Source organism: Biomphalaria glabrata, chromosome 9 (assembly GCF_947242115.1).
Source record: "Biomphalaria glabrata chromosome 9, xgBioGlab47.1, whole genome shotgun sequence".
Lineage (NCBI taxonomy): Eukaryota > Metazoa > Mollusca > Gastropoda > Planorbidae > Biomphalaria > Biomphalaria glabrata.
In genome coordinates, this window is record NC_074719.1 from 27154193 (window position 1) to 27175168 (window position 20976).

At 35.9% G+C, this 20976-nt stretch overlaps 1 protein-coding gene and 1 long non-coding RNA gene across 3 annotated transcripts; one reads left to right on the forward strand and one right to left on the reverse strand.

Annotated features, from left to right (window-relative positions):
* Positions 1-35: 35 nt before the first annotated feature.
* Positions 36-20625, forward strand: LOC106050415 (uncharacterized). Of its 2 annotated transcripts, none has more exons than XR_008779984.1 (5): positions 36-972; positions 6003-6107; positions 7096-7186; positions 19020-19156; positions 20514-20625. It is a non-coding gene; the product is annotated as an uncharacterized LOC106050415 (long non-coding RNA). The 2 variants fall into 2 exon arrangements; XR_008779985.1 differs by having other exon boundaries at positions 41-963.
* Positions 11065-15305, reverse strand: LOC106063871 (zinc finger protein 729-like). Its single transcript, XM_056042893.1, has 3 exons — positions 15206-15305; positions 13658-14006; positions 11065-12868 (listed from the first exon to the last, which is right to left on the reverse strand). Exons 2-3 carry the CDS (start codon positions 13946-13948, stop codon positions 11846-11848), a joined length of 1314 nt encoding a protein of 437 aa, XP_055898868.1. The 5' UTR covers positions 13949-14006; positions 15206-15305; the 3' UTR covers positions 11065-11845.
* Positions 20626-20976: the final 351 nt, after the last annotated feature.

The window sequence follows — 20976 nt, forward strand, 5'->3', positions numbered from 1 at the left end:
CTTATTTGTACTTCCGCTTTTTGTGTATAAAACAGTTCAGTGTACAGTTGACCAGTGGTCAGTACCATATCTGTCTGTGTGACAGCTGAAGGTCTTTGTGGTCTGTCGTCTAATTATATTTTTATTCCTGTACCTGGGACGGCCTGTAAGTGTAGAAATATTTTATATTTTTTACTAGATCTATACTATGTGTAAGGTAGTTATTTTATTTTCTACTTGGACTATTTGTCATAATAGTTGGCAACATGCTGTACGGAAGATGGCGACGTCCATCAGTCCTAATAGAATATAGATCTAATATAGTTTTGCATTTATGTATTGCAGGCTATTGTTTCTGCTGTGTTACTGCTTATAGCTGCTGTTAGCTGCTGCTGTTGAATATTACTGCTAATACTAATAGCTGCTGTTTATAACTGCTATTGTTAGATCTATTCTAATTCTAGGGAATCTAGAATCTAGGATTCTAGTGTTATTTTGTTTCTGCTATTGATAGTTTTGTTATTGTTTCTGTAGATCTATTCTAGATAGATCTAATTCTAGGGAAGCTAGTGTTACTTTGTTTCTGCTATTGATAGTTTTGTTATTGTTTCTGTAGATCTATTCTAGAACTAATTCTAGGGAAGCTTAAGCTAGTGTTATTTTGTTTCTTTATTATCGCCTTAGTAAACTTAGTTATATTTATAGTCTGTTTCTCAGTTCTGTTCTTAGTGAATAGTAAGGTACTGAGCCTAAGGATATAAGATATTCTTGTTTTAGTGTTAGTGTTATGAGTGTAATAGTAGGATATTGTAGATCTAGACTAGTTTATTGTAGTGTGTTTGTGTAGACCTAGGTCTAGTATAGTATACTGTATTTTATTAGTTGGTTTGATCAGTTTGTGTTAGATAGTTTGGTTAGTTTGTTAGTGTTTGTAGTGGTGTAGATTTAGAGGGTTTTAGTTAGTTGCTGAGTTCAGTTGTAGTGGTTAGTCAAGTTAGTGTATATATTATTTTTTATTATTGATTTATTTTTGTATGTAAATAAAGTTTCTTTTTGTTTTATTTATCGTAAACTAAAGTTTGTTATCTTGTTTCATTTAGTTGAGTTAGTATAGTTAGTTGTCTGGTTACTTAGGCTGCTCTAGCCCCTTGGTCACTATATCGAGGTGCACAGATTGAGCCCACCCAGTAGCGCAAACATCTGCCTACTGTTGGTAAATTTTAATGTTGAGCAGCAGAGAATAGGTCCTCTCTCCCCACTCGCGTCTGCCTGACCTGCTCACATATACGACAGAAAATGCAACTAGATTCGTAACCCAGATCCAATTGCTAAATTCACATAGGATAAGATTGTACTTTTACGATAGTATATGCTCAATTACATGAGCTTCATCATGTACATTTTACTCTACTACCAATTACTCAACCAACTAGTAACGCAATACTTTCATGTGTGTGCTAGCCTAACAAAACACGCCCGCAAAAATTTACCAATACTACCAGATTACCAACTTAACCATCACATCAACCTCTCGCGCTCACACGATGAGGGACTACCACAATACTTCTACTACCAAATTTCGACCTGTCCAAATATCTAACCGGCTTAGCAACGTCTGCTAAGTTCTTAAACCTTACATGTCCAACACCCATGGACTTCCCATTTGCCTCTAAAACCTCCACAAAACCAAACAAACCAAACTCCCTAAATCTATCCTTAAACCTTTGCCAATTAATATTAAATGGCAAATTTCTGACAGTTACAGTATAGCGATCCGGCATCATCTTATACCCACGGCGACCTTCCGAATCGCGACGACCCTCTAGTCATCTATGTCTAGATCGCTGGTCTTGGTCCTTGACAATATCATTGGGATTTACATCCTCAACATCAGTCTCATTATTTTGGGCAACAAATTCATTAGGGCACTCAACTGATTTATGACCTTGCTCACCACAACTGAAACAAACAATTACCTTTCTTTTAACCACTGGACTCTGCTCTATCACAGGCTCACAACATGCTGCTGCCACATACACACTTTCTTCCTTTCTTATTGCTACCTCAGAACCAGCAACCTTGAAACCTTCAATCACCTCCAACATATTTTCTACTGTGCTGAGTTTGTTTAACACGAGCTGCCTGTACACCTCATTTGATACGCTTTCTAGTATCCTATTTTTAATGAAACGATCTTTGATCTCTTCTACTGTCTTACCGACCTCAGCCATTTTACAACAGTTATCCAGTGCGGTCCTCAACTCGGTAACATACCCACGGAAGTCATTCTGCCGTGGTTTGACCCGGTGGAACCTTTTGCGGCATGTCTCCGCGTTGATGTCTGCGTGGCGGAGAAGTGCCGTTTTAACATCCTCATACTTGTCGCTAAGGAACAGACTGTCCCTCAACAAAGTTTTTGAGAGGTGTCGTCAGTTTGTAGGACAACAGTAGGGGCCACTCTTTACTCTCAATCCTACACCTTGCTGCTACGGCCTCGAAATGCGTCAGGTACGCTAGAAGATCGTCCTCTTCCTTCATGCCTTGGAAGTTCTTGTCTAGCCTGTCCAAGACACTCTTTTGTCGCACCTCAACTGCCTGACCTACCACTGCACCTGCCTCTGGCGCCGACTTCTCCTTAAGCCGTGCCAACTCCAGTTCATCTTTTCTCTTGAGCTCCTCTCTAGCATCTCTCTCCTTCCACATCTCGTTTTCCTCACGCCTAGCCTTCTCCTTCCGTACATGTCTGGCGGCTTCATCCGCCTTCGCCTCTCTTCTCAACCTCTCTTCCTCTGCCTTCGCCTCTTTTCTCAACCTCTCTTCCTCTGCCTTCGCCTCTTTTCTCAACCTCTCTTCCTCTGCCTTCGCCTCTTTTCTCAATCTCTCCTCTCGCTCAAGCCTAGCCGTCTCTCGTTCAAACTCCTCCTTCTTGGCTCTCGTATTCAACCTTCTGCTCTGCCACATACCTCTCCAACCTCTCACCATCATACCCGAGAGCACGGCCGTCACTGATGAACTGGGCGGTTAGAGTCAACCTCGTCTCCATCACACAGACTATTAAATAATACCTACAGTCTAACTATCACTAACAAAAACCAAAGTTAGATCATAGAGAGAAAAAGGAAAAAAAAATTATTTCTTAATTACAACGGGCTAACTGAAATCACGGGCGCATCGACAAAAACAGGGCCAAGGACTTATCTGCTCAGTATCCCGCGTCGGAAGAAACTCGCCTCACTCCAGGCTCCGCAGAAGAGAAAAGCCACAGACAACCAAAGCCACTGGAGCAGACCAACGGTTCTAACTTCAGGACGGTTCCGGTACACCAGCCAGCAAGACACACAGTTTCAGGTCGATCCCGTCGACAGGCACACGATCCACTCACATGTTGCCGCTCAGAGTCAGAGGATTCAGGCGTTGATGACAATAAATAAAAGAACAGGTTACAATAGTTTCAAAGAGTAACTACACACTCTAAGTTTTCCGAAACAAATGGGAACTAAGCACATTAGGCAAAATACAAGGGATGCCCAAGTAATCTATCGCGTGCTGTACATAAAGCCTTAGACCGCTCAAACGGCTTAAATGCGATGCCGCTACAAGAAAGAGCTTTTCAATAGCGACACCCGTACCGAAAGATCAGCCTACTCAATAAAGCTATGTACTTACGTACCCTTACAAGGGGGAAACAAACAACCAGCTACCTAGCTCACAAAAGAAGCTCTTTCTCTTGCGGGAACTAAGGATGACGTAAACACACACACACACACACACACACAATATTCTAGGCAACAAAACGCACTTAAAAGAAACTACTTCCTATACGCTAAAACACCAATATTAAATGCAAAGAAAACTTCACGCGCGCACGACAATTATGCAATTGCGGAATCTAGTAAAAAAGGTTCTCGCGCCTTAAGCTAATGAAGAATTACTTGAGGTCAACAATTCTCGTATAGATAGATTGAAACATTTGGTAATTCTTCCTATTGAGCGTGATCTATGTAGGAGACAGTATTATTATGATATACAATATAACTTCGCTACACGCAAGGCTCGTAAAGTAATTCTTTACGTAGTAATAATAATAATAATAATAATCTTTATTGTCCGTATGGAACTTTGTCTTACAATTTGTGCATTACAGCAAACAAAAAACATTATAACTATAAGTAACCAAAGTGAATGAATATAATGTATATATATATATATATATATATATATATATATATATATATATATATATATATATATATATATATATATATATATATATATATATATACCGGTATTGTTACGAATCTCACTATCCAGGCTCTCTGCAAACTGCACCATACCATACACCACCAACTTAAAGAACTTGACAACTCAGGGCTCCAAAGTAACGTAACACTTAAATAGTTGAACCTTTTGCTGGTTACGTCGGTATTCTCGTTCCTAGTAGGTATATGTTGGGCTCTTTTCTTCATCTTTCTTTCTTCTATATGTATATGTTGGGCTCTTAGCTGTGTCTTTCTTATATGTATATGTTGGGCTCTTATCTGCGTTCTCTTTTCGATATCTATATGTTGGACTAATTTCTTCATCTTTCTCTCTTCAATATCTATATGTTGGACTCATTTCTTCATCTTTCTCTCTTCGAGATCTATATTTTGGGCTTATTCCTATATCTTTCTCTCTTCTTCCTGTATATGGTGGGTTCTTGTCAGCGTTCTCTCTTCTATATAGAGGGCTTGGAGTCCGCATTCTTGCAGCGTTGTTCACCATAAAAGCTGATGCCGCAGTTGGGTTCTCTCTAGTTAACACTTCCCTTGGGTGTGCGGTCTTATACTGTCTTAGTTGTGCTATCTGTCTGCTGATGGTCTTTGGCTCTCGCTCCGTGACGTATGTTTTCACATTATTATTGTAAGCTTCCATCACAGCGTCCATGATGATGTGTTCTCTGAGGGTTTCATATTTGTGATCCACTTTTGACAGGTCTACCCATCGATCGAAGTAAATCGACATGTTGGTGACGAATATTTGTGGATTGTCGTTCACCAGAGGTGTCGACTCTTTCAATCTCCTTCTGTATTCGTAACTTGTGGAGCCAAACTGTCTCAGCAACGCCTCCTTCACGGCCACGTATTCTTTTCTTTCTTCATCTCTCATTTGAAGACAGATGTTGATCGCTCTACCTTTTAAGCGCCCCACGAGGCTTCTTGCCCATTCTGTCTGTGGAAGGTTGCATGCTGTTGCTATATCCTCAAATCTCAGTAGATATGAGTCAATACACTCATTCTGGCTCTCGTCAAATGGAGACATTCTGTCTAATTGTTTGTATTTGTCAAAGTGTTCCTCCTTTTCATTTTGCTGTTCTTTGTCTTTCTTTTCTTTAAGTTTTAGTTCTAGTTGTAAGATTTCTTTCCTTCTACTATCTTCTTCTTTCTTTTTGGATTCTTCTAGTTGTAAGAGTTCCTTCCTTCTACTATCTTCTTCTTTCTTATTGACTTCTTCCCTATTAAATCTCCTTTCTTCCCTTTCTTCTTCCTGTGTTATTTTTAATGTTATGAACTTTTCCAGTTCTTCGCCTTGCAGGCCATTTTCCTTGCCCGCTTCTCTCTATATTTTGTATATCGACATTTCCATTTACTTGTGTCTAGTCGTATCTCGTCGTGGTCGCAAGTTGTGAAGAAACAAGTCCCTTTACGTTTTAAGTGCCTTTTTAATTGTGGAACATTTCAACATAACATATATACACGGCAACGTTATATACAGATACCCCACTTCACTCGCTGACTTCCTATCTCTCTCTCTTCTTGTTTACACACTCGTCACTTCCCCCAAATCCCCTAACTCTCGATACTCAACACTTGACCGTGTGTCACGGTTGACCACACACAGTAACCGTGTCTCCACAGGAACATTTCTCGTTCCATTTGCAAGGACAAATTTCTACAAATTCTACCTCTTCCCTAGTGCTATTATAGCATAGAATGGGTTGCCGGAGTCAACATTTTTACTGGCATATTTTCGATTTATTATAGATAAACTCTTTGCAAAAACTTTTAGGATGATAATTAATGTTTCGAAGGACTACTTTATAGAACAACTAATCCTATATGAAACATTAATCTCCGTATCCACGAATGGTGAGCTTACAAACCATTTAAAACAAAACGTTTACAGTGTGTTTGGTGATTGTATGTAATACATAGCAACTATTGTTTTAATTGGTTTAGATTTTAACTTTTTAAATAAATAGATGCAACTTAAAATGTAGCTTTCAATTACCTTTTCAATATTTGACTATTTTACTAATTAGAATATAGTTCAAAAATGAAATATAAATTAAGAAGGGGGTCTACCGATAACCGAAAAGCATGTCAAGCGGTCTACAAGACACAAAAGTTTGGGAAACACTGATCTACATCAATGTAGATCATGGAACATTTTTACTAAGCGATTTTCGAGGTCGAAACAGCAGCGGTAAATTTTCCCAAAATGTCATTTCTTTTCTAGTTTCATTAAAATATGTTTTCATAAAGCCAACAAATAAATCTCATTGAATAGCACATACTAATACTTCCCCTTTTTTAAGGCACTCAATCAAAGACAGTTTGAAACTAGGAACTAGCAGCACGAACTTGTGTACTAAGTACATTGCGAAAGAGAATGCTATAACTAATGCTAAAACAAGGCATAAGCTATATATAAACTTGAAAAGCCGAAGATTAATCCCAATCAATGTGTAGAACAAGCTTTGATTCACTCAATGTACATGTCTACATGTGTTCAAACTGATGCTACTGTCACTATTGCTTGATCTAAGCGTAGTGCTTTAACCCTTTAATAGCCAAGATGTACATTAGATCTGATAAAGTGTGTTTCGCTAGACATTTGAAAACTATACAATGAATGTATTTTTCGAACAATGAATGTAACAAACTTAAGATGAACTAATTCAAATTTTATGTGATCTCTTGACATTGCATTAACATTGGAAATGTGAAATTGGATTTTTTTTTAATGTGTGACATTTCTTTTTTAAATTAAATTATAGGCCTAGATGGCAAAAATATTAGAATGAAATATCTTTTCAAATTATCTAATATATCTTTACCTTTATCTATCCCTTAGTCTGTTGGACCGTTGAGGCACCAAGCAAGATTTGTCGACCGTCTCTCTCCATTTCTCCCTGTACTTGCCTTGTTTAAAACCTCTATCAATGGTAGGTCCGTCCACTCTTTTATGTTGTCCTTCCATCGCTTTCTCTGTCTGCCTCTTCTTCTTTTTCCTGGTACTATTCCCTGAAGGAAAGTCTTTGCGAGCCCCGTGGATCTTGTAATATGGCCATATATTTTAAGCTTGCGTTTCTTTACAATAGTTAGCAGGTCATCATGGGGTCCGATTGCTGCAGTAACCCTGTCTCTAATCTCTTGGTTTGTGATTAGAGATGGGAAACGAACCGAACTCGAACCTCACTTATGACCGAACCGAACCCGAACTTTGAAACTGCTTGGTACGAACCGAACCGAACGAACCCTCCTTTTCTTAACCGAACTAATTTTGCAATTTTTGCATCCCTTTTTTATATTTTGTGTTTAAAAAAAATAATTACTTAAATATTTTATTTAAATTCTAATGATTCCATTATACTTTGAAAACTTGGGAGGGGGTGGTGGTATTTTGAAAAAAAAAAAAAAAAGCGGCGCGCTTTGATTCCCATGGGTTTTTCCGTACGTGCCGACTCTCCCCCTAACCTTGAATTTTCGCGGGCTGATTGCAATATTGGTTTTGAGTCGAATAGGCGCCCTTAATTAGATCTAGATCTAGACTCTAGTCTAGTACCTAGTAAGTAGAAAGTTGACATTAAAATATTGTCACTTTTATTTGAGATGGCTGTTAGTTGAGAGTAGAATTTTTTTGACGATTAGAGACTGTAGATATCTACAATAAGTTCATTTGTGTTATAGTTTAAAATAAATTTTAATTATCTTCTATTAAGTGATTTATTTTTACAAAATTGTGAAGTATTCCATATTGGAATATTATCAGTGGCGTAGAAAGGGTGGGGGAGGAGGGGTAGAAATGTAAAATCCCCCCGAGCCCCCACTTGAGGGGGGCCCCAAATCAGTGTTTTTTTACAATAAATATTCAATATTACGAAAAATGCAGGGACCCCCAAAGAGGTCCAGCTCCTCCCGGGCCCCCAAATGATGAAAAATTCCTATCTACGCCCCTGAATATTTTTACTATTATTCTGTTTTGCTTTATTGATCATCAGTATTTTTAATGCAGAGTTTCTCAAACTTTGGGTCCTCTCCCGTGGGTGGGGATGGTTAGTACCTTGAATTGGGGGATGGGGAGACGCAACTTCTTGACAAAAAGGGGTGTCATAGAGTGTGTGTGTGTGTTTTCTGGTGGCGGTAAGAAGAGGTTAAGCGATTGATTGGTGTTTATGCATTAAAGATGTTGAAATTAGCGTAATGCAAATGTGAAACGGCAAACAATCTTGAGACATGAAAGAGTAAAGACGTTGTTTTGTGGTGACCTAGATTTTGTTTAAATATCAGTATATTTCATTAATATTACATCTCTATCTCAAATTAAATATGTGAATATTGTAATAACAGTTAGTGAGTTAGGCTATATTGAGTTGTTCACTTAAGAACTTTATTTTAAAGTTTATTAAGTTTATATATTATTATAAGGCTTGTCTTCGAGTCCGAAGATTATATAGTGAGGAATGCAGTTTTTCCCATGGCTGCGCTTGCCCAGCTGAGACCTACATATTTTGCCACATCCAGGGCAAGCATAACCACTGTTCGCAGGCGGTCAATTTAGTTTTTCTTTTCGCGTCTGCGTTTGTCCTCGGCAGTGGATTTTCTTTTGGTCTCAAATGTGTATCCCGCGGCCTTCGGGAGTGAACTCCAACTGACTCATTCTAAGGCCGCATGCAACCAGGTGCTCTCTTCTATGTCAGCTAAGCAAAGTTGACGCCTAAGTTGGTCTTTGAAGCGTTTTCGTGGGGCGCCTCTGTAACGTCGACCACCTTTTAGCTCACCAAAAAAAAAAGACTGCCTTTGGCATACGTTCGTCTCCCATACGGGATACGTGCCCTGCCCAGCATAACTGTCGGACCATAAGAAGTCCACCTATACTATCCTTACCGGTAAAAATATAAAACGCCTATATTGGTTCAATTGTACTAGCTGTTTGTAAGCGACAAACCAACGACCAACTAACAAAGAGAGGGGGCATCGAAAAAAAAAGTTTTATTTTTAGTGTAACTTATCTGAATATTAGTATAATTACATGTTTAAAAATTAAAATATATTAAGTGGAGATGTCATTTTATCTTCTAATAAGACCTTGTCAACTGAAGACTGCGTTTTGAAGAAAACATTTTAAAACATCTCCGCTAGTGTGATTCTTCTGCATTTTTTTTTGTCTCAGAATAGTCAAATTTCTTCCGTATATTGCAATTTATAATAGTGACGACTTATGTGTGAAAAAAAATCCTCGATAGAGACGTCTTTACACGAAGAATATTTCTTTAAAAAGATCACGCCCATTATAGAAGTACGTGCGCAATATGTAGGCCTACCTAGAATGTCCCTTGCATAATTCTATTGGCCAGGTCTGCCTCTTAATTATTAGATTTAATATGGCCCTCGACTTTTTTTATCATGATGAATAGTGTTTTCTGAAAGAAAGCACATCGATATTAGCCTTTTTAAAAAATTCGCTTAGCGCCGAGTCACGCCCTGAATTAAACCACTTGCCGACTTGAGCGAAAACCTGCCGCATCTGCATTTCTATCTCCACTAAGAAATTTTTACAATGCTTTAAATGTATTTAGGCAACATTATTTTGGAAAAAGTATTGCCCATAGGCCTATTATATATTGCAAAGTATTTGTTTCATGTAAAAATTCAAATAAAAAAGTTTTAACTAATAAATTGCATTAAACCTTATAACTTAATTTTGCTATTACATAATTTCATAGCATCGAACCGAGCCGAACCCGAACTTTAGACCTGACCGAACCGAACCGAACCCGAACTATACTCGTCATCGAACCGAACCGAACTCGAACTTAAATCTGACCGAACCGAACCGAACCCGAACTTTAAAAGTTGGGTTCGATTCCCATCTCTATTTGTGATGTGGTCTTTGAATGTGATTGTCTAGATTCCTTCTGTAGCATCTCAATTCCATTGCTTGGATCCTCCTCTCTAGCTCTGCAGTCAGCGTCCAAAACTCGCAAGCATATAAAAATGTGGCCATAACCAGTCAGTCTGATTTTGGTGCTGAGGGCCAAGCCCTTGTCTTTCCAAATTATTTTCAGTTTTGAAAGGGCTGCTGTGGACTGTGCTATTCAGGCCAATAGTTCGGGTTTTGTTCCCTCATCTGAGACAATAGCTCCGAGGTATTTGAAGCTGCTAACACTAGTCAGGTTTTCACCTCAAATACTGATGCCTCTTTTAAAGCCCTGTTGGCTATTGGTCATAATTTTTTTTTTTGCATGCCATATGCTGTGGAAGTCTTGTCAATGCGCATAACCAAGTCAGCTAGTTCTTCTGTCCCTGCTAGGCCATCAATGTCATCTGCGAAGCGCAAGTTAGTGATTCTTCTTCCTCCGTCATAGCCCTCGAGAGCCTCTTCCATTATCCTTTCAAGGAAGAGTGTTGGTGAAAGTAGGCAGCCTTGTCTTACTCCAACTGTGTCCCCAATATTATTGTTGAAGTACACCGCACTGGTGGCATCCTTGTAGAGGTTCTAGATAACTTCGATTATGTTTTTATTAATGTTGTACTTTTCCATTGTCGCCCAGAGTGCCCCCGTGCCATACTCGATCGAAAGCTTTCTTGAATACAATAAAGACATGGAAAATGTTCTCTTGGTGTTGGAAATATTTCTCACAGAGTATTCTGAAGTTTAGGATTTGTTCTGTTGTGCTGCAACCTTGTCTAAAACCCGCTTGTCCTTCTGATATGATGTTGTCTGCTATCAGTTTTAGCCGGTTTAATATAATTTTTAACAATAAATAAAAAGATTTAAACCACATTAACACTAAAATCTTAGGAAATATAGGACAAAGTGTTTAAAAATTGAATTAGTTATATTTTCATTAAATTTATAATGACATCAAAATAATTATAGAACATTTATTTTGAGCATTAAATAGATTTGTATAAGAATATAAAATATAAATCACGAGCCAATGTTGACCTCTGTCAGTGGTAGATGAAAGCTTGGCCATTATTTCTGTTCAGAACGATGTCGCCCACATAGCATTTACCCCCCCCCCTCTCTGCACTGCTCTCGTGGCCAAGGTAACAGACTGATACAGTTTGGCTCTGCCAGGCTGCAGCACAGTGTGCCACAATCTGCCTAAGGGTCACCAGCTCCTGTTTGTTCCTCAATACTTAAGTTTTCAAAACAATAAAAAAAAAATATGCACAAGCTTTATTTAGGAATGAAGCACAAAACATACTAAAACTATTAAATTGTACTATGTATAATTATCTTCTTTTTTTGAACAAACATAAAACATTGTATCTTTGTATTTAGATAAGAAGGTGACTGGTCATTTTATGCAACAATTATTTTTATTATTTTAAATCATCAGTTGTGTATTACTTAATGTAGGTCTGTAGAAGCTAGTTGTTCAGTCAGGCACAAAATACAGATGAATTATTTAGTACTTAATACAACTCGTTTTTTTTTAAGCAACGGTAATTAAAAACAACATGAAATCATCACATTAAAATATTAACATTAACACATGTAATAATTTGCATTATTATAGAAAGCAAAACCAAACTTCGATAATAACTCAAAGAATGGTATTATCATTAACAAGTATTTTAAATACTAGATTTTAAAAACTAAAGCTAGAGAAGACTTTTACATTTGTCTGCAAATGTGCACTAACATGTTTTTCTACTAGTTGTGAATTACAAAAACTTTTATTACAAAGTACACATTTCAAAGGCATTTTATTAATGTGTATCATTAAATGATTTTTTATTTCTCGCAGGGATAAGAAATTGTTATTGCAAAGAATACATTTCAATTGTTTTCCATTAACGTGAGTCTCTATGTGTATTGATAATGTTAACTTGCTGGACAAAATGGCATTACATGTCAAGCAGTTAAGTTCCTCTTTTGAGTTTTGGCTATGAACAAATTGATGTCTTTTTACATCTGATCTGTGAAAAAATGTTCTCTGACACTTTCGACATTGAAATAGTTTGTCACTATTATGAATCTGAAGGTGTTGTTTAAAACTTGAAGACTGAGAAAATGCTTCCTGACATATCTGACATTTATATTGTTCTTCACCTGAATGGACCACCTGATGTTTTTTTAAATTTGAATACTGAGAAAAAGCTTTCAAACATATTTGACATTGAAATGGTTTTTCACATGTATGGACCTTTTGATGTTGTTTTAAACTTGATGACTGAGAAAAAGCTTTCAAACATATTTGACATTGAAATGGTTTTTCACCTGTATGGACTCGCCGATGTGTCTTTAATTTTGAAGATGTTGAAAATAATTTTAAACATATTTGACATTTAAATGGTTTTTCACCTGTATGGACCATTTGATGTATTTTAAATTGTTGAGATCTTGAAAATAATTCCAGGCATATTTGACATTTAAATGGTTTTTCCCCTGTATGGAGCACTTGATGTGTTTTTAAATTTGAATACTGAGAAAATGCTTTCAGACATAGTTGACACTTAAATGGTTTTTCTCCTGTATGGACCACCTGATGTATTTTTAATTTTGTAGATGTTGGAAATACTTTCAGACATGTTGGACATTTATTTTCTTTACGTCGTTTTTGTTCTTCTTTGAAAAAAGTTTTTTCTTTCTCAAGTTTCTCAAATTGCATCTGAAAAAAAAAAATTAAACAAAAAGATTACGGAATCTCAAAAATAATAATATTTGGTTTTGTATAGCGCTTTTGTTATGACCAGAATACTGGATAGGTATAAACAAGTAGAAAGTTTCCATGTTCCTTTAACAGGTTGAAGCCAAATATTGAATTCAGAATTCCTAGTCTGTATCAGGATTCAGGTTTCTCAGTTAGATAGTATAGCAGTTTCTTTTCACTCAGCCAGATTATATTCTTCTCCAAGCCAGGTGAGAGCAGAAGAGATTTTTTCAAATGTTAAAAGAATGGTGGAACCTTCATTATGTCACCCATAGTGAAATAAAGTTGAAAACAGATTTCTCTAAACAGTTACACAGTTTATTCTTTCTTTTATCTAGATGGAACTTGTGAGGCGACCAAATGTATCTTTATTCTATTTATTCAAGCTTAAATAGTACAAAGTCAAGCATTTTTTTCTTAATTTTACTACCATTTTTGTTCATTTTCAAAACCAGAGTTAATGAGCAATTCTAGAACAAACAAAAAAACTTACTAAAAAAAAAAAAACTTCTAAAATCAAACATAAACACAAAGAGAAGAACATTTAGACATTATAAAGACATGCTTAAAACTTAAGGAGAAAAAACAATGTCATAAAAAGTGAATTGAGAGAGATTAAGAAGTGGTATGATTGATTGAATGAATTTAATAATTACATATTTCAGTCTAGATCAATGTAAGATTTAAACATGTTTATACAGTAATTTTAGGTGTAATAAGTGTAATATTAGATAACTTCTGCCTTACCTGGAAATGTTTAACATTTGATGTTTCTCTCATTTCATAACTAATGTCCTCTTTCAAGTCTGACAATGAATTCAACTTATCTGTTTCTTCTCCTGGAACTTCTGATGTAAACATTGTGTCATTCCTTTCTTTTTTCATAAAATTTCTCTGATCAAGAGAATAGTTTGGCTTGCAGTGTGACGTGCAAGACAACTTAGGAGATTCTTCTTCACATCTTGGGGCTGAGAAAATGTCTTCCTCCATTTCCTTTTTAATTACATTTTTTAGATCAAAAGTAAAATTGTATTCCATGTTTGCTATCACTTGTAGCTAGCTTCTCGGTTTCTTTTCAATTTTCTATAAACATTATCTGTAACAAATAACAAAAAAAAATTAAAAAGCTACTCCAGGTAATAAATGTAATAAACAGTGTTCTACCAAGTTTTATTGCGATATCTTCAGCACATCATATCGAAAAGTTGAAAAACGGTTAGCATTGTTTGCTATGGGATTTACAGTTTTTGATAAAAAATTTCATCTCATAAACGTAAAACCACTTCAGGCCATGTAAGGCCAAATATTCTGGATATATTCAAATAGTTTTTGTGTATTAATCACATGCGCATGAATTTTAAAGCACATTTGAAAAAAATGGTTTCAGACGATTTTGATCCCACTTTTTAATATTTTGTCATTTTCTGCCATCACAACGCCACCATTTTTTTCCACATCCCTATTCATAAATATAAATGAAATCAGATTTGTGAGCTAGAAATTTACTACTAAAACTAGATTATCTACTATTAAATTTCTTTTCTAATAAATAGATCTATCGTCTATGAAACTCTATTCCAACTTTTTCACTTTTGATCTGAGGGTGTCTCTCTTCCTTCTTAGCCAGTGAGAAGCTCTCATCTTACTTGTTCCATGTCAATGTTAGGTTAAAACGCCACAAAAAAAATCATAACTTTCTAACAATTAAACATACAGTCATAATTTAAACACCATTGGAAAGTTCTTTCAAAGTGTTTTAATGATGTACTAACGAAAAATTGTTTTTTCAAAGATAATTTTTTTATTACATCCATACTATTTTTAACATATACTATGATCTAGCTAGATGTCTAAATCTATAAATAATATTATTATTACTAGATTAGATCTATTATTAGATTTAATTAGATTCTTAGGCTTAGCTTAGCCTGGCCGCCCTGGCTTAGGAATCTAGAAGAGAACTAGTGAAGGTATAAGTATAAATCATTATTAAATCTAGATCTAACTAACTTAGGGTTAGTAACCTTAGTCTTAGTTACTAAGATTATAAATAATTAAAATAAGTCATTTCTCATTATAAGTAATAAGTAAGTAATATTATAATTTATAATAATTAATAATAATATATATATATTATAATATAAGTTATAACATTATAATTATAAGTATAACAAGATAATAAGGATAAAGATATTAGTTAATTTTAATATCTAGATCTAGAGGTAAATCTAGTATTTAGGGTAATTGGTAATAGATCTCCTTGTTAATAGTAAGACTTATACTTATAACGGTTACCTCTATTATATATAGATCTATACTATTATATAGACATATATAGACATAGAAGGTTAAGTCCGAAGTGAAGTCATGTTTAGTGTTTACATTTTCAAGTGAATGACCCGGAAGTGATGTTCCTTATAGGCAACATGAATAAACATACATATATAAATTCGCACAATACAATAATAATAGTAATAATATACCACACTTAAAGATCTAAAATCTAGATGATATTATAAAATATAATTTCCATTTATTGACTACCCCATTGAATGATATACAGATTGAAATGTTGTTTTTAAAAAGAATTTTGATACGAACTTCGTTTCAATTGTAAGTTGTTGTTTTTTAAAAAACGAATTACTTTTATAGTGCGCAGTTGTTTTTTTTCATATCCTCATTAACCTTATGATTAGGCTATACCAGTGACAGTGATGCCCAACCTTATTCAGCCGGCGGGCCATTTTTATTTCCGACACTCGTATCGCGGGCCACATCAATGAAAAGGTAATTTAGAAAAATGGAAAAGGACAATAGACCATTTTCATTATAAGCTCGAGAATCTTTAACCTAAACCAACCTTTAAATATCCAGCTGCATAGATGAGACGCCAGGTCTGAATACTGAAACTAGAAATGGAGGTGTTCCTCCGTGAGACAATTTCGTAACATGTGATTCGCCCAATGAAAAGTTTGGCCCTCACTAATAATGCTTGTAATTGTTGTCATCATCGTTAACGCTTGTTTTTGGAGATTTAGATTTAGAAAAGTTTCTTCAGGTGGCCTAGAGTGGAAATCAATTATCTGCATCACTTGAACTTTGATAAAGAATTTGTAAGTCAATCCGTTCCAATGGCAGCTCCACCTGAGCACATTGGCCGCAGAGGAAGTTTCGAAACGTCGGACACGATCATCATCCCATGGTGTAATGGTTGAAATCTCTTTGATCAGGACTTTGCCAGTGGTGGTCCCATGTATGCTTCTCGTGGCTACTAACTTATCTGATTTCAAAACGGATGTTTGTACCGCAAATATATACCAAGATTTGTAGCGGTATCAAATATGTTGGTGGACTCTTCAGTGACAATAAAAAACATTTCGAAATCTGCTGCCTGTTAGTTTTGAATGGAGATATTTACCTATATCTTCCACTTGCCTTGTCATGAGAAAGGTTGAAAGCTTCAACAGCATTCTTTTTTTCAGTTCTCATTTCTTCCATCACTGCAAGAGAGTAGCTTTTTTACGCACTTGCCTCCGGATAATGGCTTCATGTCTCTACTTACAATGTGAACAACTCTTTAGCTAGTTAGCCTTACAGCAGAATCATTTTCTTGTCTCTTTTTCTGATATCCTGCACTCTAGGTGTAATCTAACAATGATGTCTCAAACCAAGTATACAGTCTTATTTATGTGTTTGGTTTCATAAAGCTGTTTTTTGCTTAATATGTTCTTTAAAAAGAGACTCCTTTTCTTTACGAAACAAATATGTTGGCTTATTATCGATACTAGTCTGTTTACTCTAACGTAGAGAAATATTTTTTTGAAACATATTATTATTTGTGGAGAGGGTATTTTCTACTCTTTGTGCCAACGTTTCGCGGGCCGGAAGGAACAATTTCGCGGGCCGGATGTGGTTCGCGGGCCGTATTTTGGGCATCACTGGGCTATACTATACACTTGACAACGGGGACACTACAATTCGTTCACTGAAATTTCGTTCACCGACAAATCGTTTACGACTTTTCGTTCACGCGACAATTCGTTCACCCGACATTTCGTTCACCAGACAATTCGTTCACCAGACAATTCGTTCACGCAACATATCGCTCACCGACTATTCGCTCACAGACAACTTATTCACTGACAACTTGTTCACCGACAGTTGGTTGTCTACAAATCGTTCACTGACCACTCGTTCACAGACAAATTGTTCACAGACAAATCGTTCAATGGATAGTCACATATTGTTAATATTATATAATATTATATATTCTCGACGCGTGTTTAATTTGTTTAAATTAAAACTTTTGTAGCTATTTAAAAAAAATAATTGCCAGAGATCGGGCCTAATCCGAGCTTTTTTTTTTTTTTTTTTTATTAATGACAACAGTGTGTCATAAACATTATACTTAAAAGAAAAAAGAGATCTTTAGGGCCTTCCTCTACCTATAACTCCCCCCCCCCCCGGATACTCTAGTCAACACCTAGTTGAGTGCTAGACAGAATGGCGGCTCTAGAAGTAATAAAACTTAATCGGACAGGAACCATTATTTATGAAAGGAGAAATGGTTAAATGGTCGTTCATTGTTTGTTTTTTTTTTTACACTCATCTACACGTTGGCAAAACATTAGTGAAAGTGTTTTTTTCAAAACAAGAATATGGCTTGAGTATATTTCGCGTCCATTTGTGGATTTGATGGGGGCCGCCTCTGAGTTTGTGTGATAACTCTCTTTGTAATCTTGTTTTTATTTTTTTTATTGTCTATTTTTATGATGCAGTCTCTTTTTGCTTTTTTATTGCTGTGGCTAAAGAAATAATAAACTGACTTTTCTTTGTTTATTTCCGTTTAGGCTACCATAATTTTGAATAGGCCTACTTGGAGATAGGCCTAGTTGTGAGGGCTCTATTTAATTTGGATCTAGTCAACACCGAATACTACTCGGTAGTCCAAATTTTATCCAGAAAAAAAAATACAGATGTTACTTCAAGAGTCAATCATGTGTCAATCTAGTCATTTATAGTTTAATCAGAGACTTAAACTGCTAAATCGTTTTTTTCTGGCTGATTCAAGCAACCCATTCCATGCTGTAGTAACACTAGGGAAGGAGTATACTTTTTAATCATCAGCTCCCCCTCCTTTCTTTTCAGAACTTTCAATCTATAGGGAAGATGATGTAAAGCTTATCTGTTTCTATGGCCTATGGTTTACAAGGGTGTGATGTGGTCAGCACAATGACCAACCACCTTTACTTTCCCCAACTATTGTCAGGTACCCATCAGACTTTAGAGTAAGTTAGTCTTATAACCGTTGTAAAATCAAAAAGTTCAACATCTCATTCTTCATTGAGATTTGAACATATACAGACAAAGGCTTTATCACTCAGCCAAAACACCCCTCAATCATCATCTTGGCTAAGTAGGCCTATGTAAGTGAGTAAGTGCTTACGCTGAGATGTACACAAGTAACTAATAAAAAATGTTTTAGCACATTGAAATGTATAAAGAATAGGATAAAAAGCATCATGAAACAAGAATACAAGTTTTCATATTTTCATAATTTAATCACACTTATAAGTAATCTGTCAGCAAGTTGATTGCTCTTGGGGTATCCTCATATATTTTGAATATAGATAAGTTATTGTACACAGTAGAAGGAACTTTTAGTTGCTCCATTTTTAAAATGTATGCTTTACTAAGTGTGTAATGAAGTATTCAATTCAAAATAATAAAGGTTGTAAGTGTACTATACATTTTTGTGGTACACATTAATATTTTATATAGACTCTTAGTCTACCTTCATATAGAATTAATGTTTCAGTCAGTAGCATATGTCAGAGAAAACAATCCATGACTTTAGCCATGTCGGAGCACTTGATAGGCAGTGGTGCACTGGGTGTGCTAGTGTTTGCTTCTGTAATGTTTTTGTATATATAAGGTGTAGTATTAGTTCAGTTTTTAACTTTGTTGATTATAGGAACTTGTACTTTATAGATTGACCTGTATTGTTGCATAAAAACATCTGAATACTTTTTTGCCAGATAGTGGATATCATCTAGCTTGAGCTTGAAATATTATAGTAGTTAATGAAGTTAATTTGTTTCTATTTCAGAAAGATTTGTGCAGACTCCATCCTGTGGGTCAGTTCATGAACAGAATGCTATACACAAAATGTCAGGAGGCAGGATTGGTGAAGTGGGAAATTTCTGACTTTATAAATACTGATGCATTAATCGTGTATATGTCCAGGTAGCTAAATCTGTTACACGAGTCGTACTTTAAAAAACAGAATTTGCACATCTTTTCAATGTGAATTAATCATTAAATTATTTGCTAAAAACAAAAACAATTTAAAGAAAAGATGTGGCATTGTTATTGTTGTAAAGAGTTTACTTGATGTTGATATTAGAAATATTTTTTCTATGTTGTTTCTTTTTTTCTGTAAAGAGTCCGTGTTATGTTGAGTAAAAAAAAAAGTAAAAGCACCCCTTTCAAGCCTTGCTATCTATAAGTTAACCCTGGACCATGCCCCCCCCCCCCCAATATCGACACTGTTATCATGGCTTCACACAACATAAAGCAACGCTATGGCATCTCTGTAATAATGTAGTGGGTACCGAGTCACATAGGTGTGACTGGCAACACAACTGCAGACTCCTTGGCCCACCAGGGAGGACAAATTCCACCCACCGTACAGGCTGTAAGTTTTCACCAAGCTCTGGCTATAATAAAAAAAAAACAGAAATGGAAAAGTGGTTTGAGTGCTGGGACAAGTCCCAAAAAGCCCGTGGAGTCTGGGAGCGCATGAGGCGTCCTGACCGCACTTCCCCGTGGTGGAGGCTGTCCAGGCCTGAGCAAGCTATTATAGCACAGTTCGGGACAGGCCACTGTCCTGTTGGCTGATATTTCTCACGGCTATGGCCAAATTTCGATTCACGGTGCCCCCACTTCGGGGAAGAAGAGGAAACCGTGCCTCATATTCTGTTTGACTTCCCCAGACTTGCTAATCTGGTCTGGGAAACCAAAAATTCTGGACCTGTATGGTGACATGCATGCACTACGCAATACAGCAGGGTTTCTGTCCAAGGCTTTTGCAAGAGAGAATTTGAGCCTCTCAAGTCCTCACTCATATGGAGTTTGATGATGATGATGCAGATCTATAAGTTATATTAATAGGTGTCATTATTTTATGTGAATGTTATGTTCCTTACTTAGGAAATAGAATGTACCAGTTTGTTGTTAATCAGTCTATTTATTTAAAATCATTGTACATGTAGTTAAGCAGAAAACGTTTTGTTACATAAAGACATTATAGTAATACTTATGGTTATGTCTGTAAATGTGTTGGCAGCTGTGTATGAGATGTCTTTTGTTTCACAATGTCTGTACATGACTTCTATATTTTTCTATGTGATGTCAACTATTCATTAAAGCTTGTTTATTTAAAAACATCTTTTCATCAAAAGTAAAAGTATCCTTACTTTCCCAGTAAATTCATAGTTAGCTATGGTCAAAACTGCTTGATTCACCACATCCCGTTTAAAGTCTTAAATTAGATAACTTTAGTATCTAATTTTAATACGAAACTTTGTCTATTCCTGTGCAGGTTTTAAAACTGAACGGTGAAGAGTACTGTAATGGCATGTTGAATGATTTGAAAGAACTGACTATAGGGCCATGGTTAACATTGGAAGCAATTATTAAAGTATCAAACTAAACCCAAGATTTGTCTAAGAAATTGTGTAATTGTGCTCAAACTATTGTGATAACAAGTTTAAACTGATTCTTTTAGATGAATACATGTGTGATGTTGCTAAAGTGAAGAAGATAAGATTTTAAGTTCTATTTGTGCACTCAACACAATATTTGCCAATCTTAATGATAAGAACTGATGTAAAATTGATTAATTTTTTTTTAAAGTACTAATTTAACATTAGATGAGGTCTTAGCAGTAATTTATAACTTTTCCATTTAAAGTTTCTGATTTTAAATTAAAATGAAATACGAGTCGACCCGCGGCGTGGCATACGCCGCTATTTTGCAAGGCCGGTGTAAATGATTAAATCAAA

Excerpts from the sequence above, each read along its gene's own strand:
- LOC106063871 (XM_056042893.1), bottom strand. The coding sequence starts at position 13,948 with ATGGAATACAATTTTACTTTTGATCTAAAAAATGTAATTAAAAAGGAA. Across the intron at positions 12,869-13,657 it reads CAAATGTTAAACATTTCCAG|ATGCAATTTGAGAAACTTGA; the intron begins GTAAGGCAGAAG and ends TTTTTTTTTCAG.